At 34.8% G+C, this 4,461-nt stretch overlaps 1 protein-coding gene across 1 annotated transcript; it reads left to right on the top strand.

Annotated features, from left to right (window-relative positions):
* Positions 1-2,349: 2,349 nt before the first annotated feature.
* On the top strand, positions 2,350-4,211 carry LOC141663625 (uncharacterized). The gene is made up of 2 exons (XM_074469413.1): positions 2,350-2,759; positions 2,992-4,211. Exons 1-2 carry the CDS (start codon positions 2,663-2,665, stop codon positions 3,816-3,818), a joined length of 924 nt encoding a protein of 307 aa, XP_074325514.1. The 5' UTR covers positions 2,350-2,662; the 3' UTR covers positions 3,819-4,211.
* The last annotated feature ends 250 nt before the right edge of the window (positions 4,212-4,461 follow it).

The raw sequence follows: 4,461 nt of genomic DNA, 5'->3' as shown, positions 1-4,461 counted from the left end.
TGTCATCCTCGTCAATGCTATTTGTTGTCATTTTTTCCTCTTCACTATTGTACTCCACATCACTTATGTCTGATTCTTCCCTTCCACTAGTGTAGTCTTCTATTAAGGTGTCATGCATAATCTTAGGGGTCATTTGACAAATCTGAATCATTTATATCTGAATAGTTAATATTTCTGAATGATCTGAACGAATCAAAATTTTGAATTCTAAATGAATAATATTATTTGGTTAAGAAAATTTTATATTATCTGAATGTCATTTTTATCTCAAAATTTTTACATATAATTTAATAAAATATTGACAATATTAGTATACACGTATGGTATCCAAGTTCTAGAAATTCTTATGAATTAAAATATAGAGTTAATAAGTTAAAATCTTATCATGAAGTTATCATTTCCAAAATTGTTGTTTTATGAATATGACATATATTGTTTAAAGCCTAAAAAATAGTTAACTAAAAATATGATAGAGAATTTAAAATTGAATTTTAGTATCTACAATGAACACAATTTGGTGATGGTCCATGTTAACACTAAAGATTTGTATATATGAATGGGTTCAGTGAGGATTATAAGCATGGACAAATCCGTTGTTTGCAAGATTCGCTAACCAGAGAAACAACTATCCCAAATATTTTAACACAGTAGAATCAGTCAAATAGGCTCATTCATATGTATTCAGGGCCATACAAATGGGGCCTTAGTGTAATTAAATGGAGTGGAGGATGCAGGGTTGTTGGCACTTTTTTGTGTTATATTTTATTTCAATTTTGATTTTAATTCCCTAAGAGTAAACTAATATTATCATTGTCGACATCCTCTACATCACTAACTACTGCTACCCTTTCCTCTATTACAACCCTTTTCACCCTATGACCATAGTCACTAATGTCATCAACATTATCAAAAATACCCTCAAACTCTAATATTTGTCTAATATGATCTTCTTCAAACTTTTTATTTTTGGGATCATTAAGATAATCAAGAAAAACTTGCTCATCCCCCAAGTACTTCTGTGATGGCTCCTCAACTAGTTTAACAGTCACAGCATACACATACACTAGACGGGTATAATGAAGTTTCCCACACATGTTGAGTACATCACTGTCATGTTTCAAGACAAATAACTCAGAACTTTTAGGCATCTTGTAGCTTAGCTCACAATATCCTATAGGGCCAAAAACCTCTTCGAACATAATAGCAGTCTCTAGAATTGACATCTCATCAACATCACATTTATCGACATACATAAACAACCCCCTATATATGCTCCATTCACGCTATTATACTCACCTCTATGAAATAATTTAATTGAAAATAAATCAGCATCTGCAATTAGTACATGACATACGATTTGCATCAAGTACATGGCAAACAAAATTGGGATACAAACACCTAAAATTATTAAAATTTAAAGAAGACAAGTACAACAAAATGAAGCATATTGCAAAACCGAACAAACAAACCCTAAAACACCATGACAAAAAATCACAAACAATATTAAACACTAGATGGGTAATGAAGATTGGATGGATGACATACCTGTGTATACGGGAGTTTCGGATGAAACGTAATCAAGATTGTCACAGCCATCGCACAGTAACCAAGGCATGAGCACAGCTGTCTCACTTTCAAGAACATGATCAATAATGTACAAGCAAAGCCTCCAATCTTGTTTAGTAGCCGTGTGTGTATGTGCATTGTCTATTTTGCCACCAGCCAAAACTAACGGTTTTAGAAGTTAACAGCAAAGCCCCCATTCTACAACAAATCGGAAAGTCCGGCCGCACCAATCTGCATTGGAATGCAGCCACACAATTTATAATTTTTTGATAATTGAGGTACACATTTTGTACTTTAATCTTTAAATTTAGAGACTTTTTTAAAAAAATATAAGTCTTACACATTTCTTTTTCAATTTGTTTTTACAACAATAAAACTTTAAAATTTATTATTCAGAAATACAATCTAAATTTTCTGCAAAAGCCGTGAAAGGGTCCCACATTCTAATAAATCTTTGAAAATTCAAACAAGAAGATCCCTTAAATTTCTCAGGAATATAACAAGATGTATCAAGTATCAACACGGTCTAATAAATCTTTGAAACTAGAGTACTGTCTGTACGTAGGACCGTGTGATGTTTGTAATTGTACATAAACACAAAAGTCAGCAGTAACACATACTCATTCCTAATTGCATGTCCTGTCCGGAGAGAGACAAAATTCATATGTAAAAGTCAAACAGTTGCCAATGATTGCGGGAGGGCAAGTACCAGGAACCAACCATTCGGTAACACCAACAAAACATGACATGTCAAAATATTTGCAGGTTTTATATATACAACAAGGGTTGATCATAAGGGCAGGGCTAGGGGGGAGGCCGGAAAGTTACAGAAACATAAGAAAGAGAGGGTAATGCATAAACATTCCCCTCTCTTTCTTTATTTTTCTAGCTAGGACATTACTTATTTGATTCACAAAATTACTACATGTCTATGTTTGATCCAAATTACAATTTTTTTCTTCTTAGTTTAAAATCCTCTTGATTTTACATATATTCTCTTTACTTGTGTTCTTCCATTGCCTATAATCATTTGTCGTAACCTTTATTTTCAATTTGGAAGAAATTGTTTTACTATCAGTTGTTTCTGGTGAATACGATGAATATGATTCCAACACGAACACAATCGTATCAGGAGTTGGGTGATTCTTTACCATCATCCTCAGAACAGCAATACGACGATTCTGCTTTAGAGGGTGAGCCATATCCATCCTCTGGTTTTAGAATTTACTTGTTTGTTATGGTTTACTAATTTTGCATTTTTTTTCCTTTTTGGTAATGTTTTGCTTTATAACAGCGCTGTAATCTATGTTATAATGTCAGATTAACAAAATTTTGCATAAAAGCTTGCTGATTTAGTAGCCAATTTCTTTATTTTAGAACCCTTTCCTATATTCATAGTTTGGGTACGTTTTGGTGCTTATTTAGGTGTTGCAGCAAATGTGAAGTTACTGCTGAAACTAATTCAAGAACATAAAGATGCATGCAAAAAGGGGCAAAAGGATAGCCGCAGGATGCTAAGGGTGGCTGGGATGATGACAGTTCTTGACAATGTAAGAGACAGGATTAAGAAATGTCAATCATTCGGTAACAGAAGTTCACAGGCTGAGTTAAGGCGATGCAACACCGATGTCAAGGCTAGTTCCCCGCGAAGCAAAAGGCCTGCTGCAGGAATAGCTGATGACGAGAAAGAAAGGCTGAGGAAAGATTTGAATGCAAGTTTGGCAGCACGAAAGAGCCTCGAGGGTATTTGTTCAAGCATAGGCAAGGAGAAAGAGATAATGGCTGCAGAGTTGGCAAGGAAAAATTATGAGTTGAGTGAATTGGAGGAACATGCTAATGATCTCAGAGAGCAAAACAGAACATTGTTGGCAAAAGTAAGAAAATTGGCAGCAGAGCATGAATCTAAAAAGATTGGTAAAGAAATCAGTAAGGCACAAGGCAATGCTGCTGATCTCCAAACACGCAACAGGGCACTTTCTGAGCAACTCTTGAGGTCGCTTGATGGTTATCGTTCAATGAAGAGAAAGCTAAGAGAAACACATGAGGAAGCTATAGTGATGCGTGAAACAATGGAGGAAATGTCAGAGAAAGTTGGAGCTGGACTTCAACATGTTCGTGCATTGCAGCAACAAATTGAAACTAAAAGCGATAGTGATAAACTAACTATATGTAAAGAGGGGACTACAGAAGTAGAGCATGTTTTCGAGTGTTTGGAAATGCTGGTGTCCAAACACGGTCAGAGGAAAAAGTAGCTTTCGGATCAAACTTATATATTCACATGTACTGGATCAGATGATTTATCTTGGATTAAATGAGTCAAAATTCAAAGAATAAAGAAAAAAAGAGAATTCATTAGTTGTGTTGGTGCAGTTGTCATGGTGAAGCTCGAGCACTGTCCACAGATGTACTAGCAACTTTTCTGTCCGAAAATTGTCTGGCTTCCCCTTCCTCCTGGTGGATTTTGATGACTGGATACTGGAAAAGCATGGCCAGAAACATGTAGCAATTTGAACAAGTTACAAAGATGAGCCAATGTTAAGGGCATTGAAATTGTTCATTCAAAATCCAACAGCAGTACTACGTTTTATTGTCAAATTCTTGCAAGTATATAATGACAGAGAAACGGATGCTATGCAATTAACCCCTGCTAGTTCTCAACAGAAGTGCTGCATTACATGTATGCGTCACATAAACCATATTGATTATCTAATTATCAAGACAATTTGAATGCATCACAATTCGTAATAAATATAATTCAATAATAATGTTATAGACGTCTAAAGAAATGTCCAGTTGCTTGCGTACTTGATGCTTTGTTGAACGCAAAGAAACTTTATTAAGTGCCCAATTAAAAGCTTTTTTACAACACCAGAAACTAAATTCTTGTGCCATATA

Source organism: Apium graveolens, chromosome 6, assembly GCF_009905375.1.
Source record: "Apium graveolens cultivar Ventura chromosome 6, ASM990537v1, whole genome shotgun sequence".
Lineage (NCBI taxonomy): Eukaryota > Viridiplantae > Streptophyta > Magnoliopsida > Apiales > Apiaceae > Apium > Apium graveolens.
Note: the sequence above shows the minus strand (reverse complement) of the source record. Positions and strands in the feature narration are given on the sequence as shown.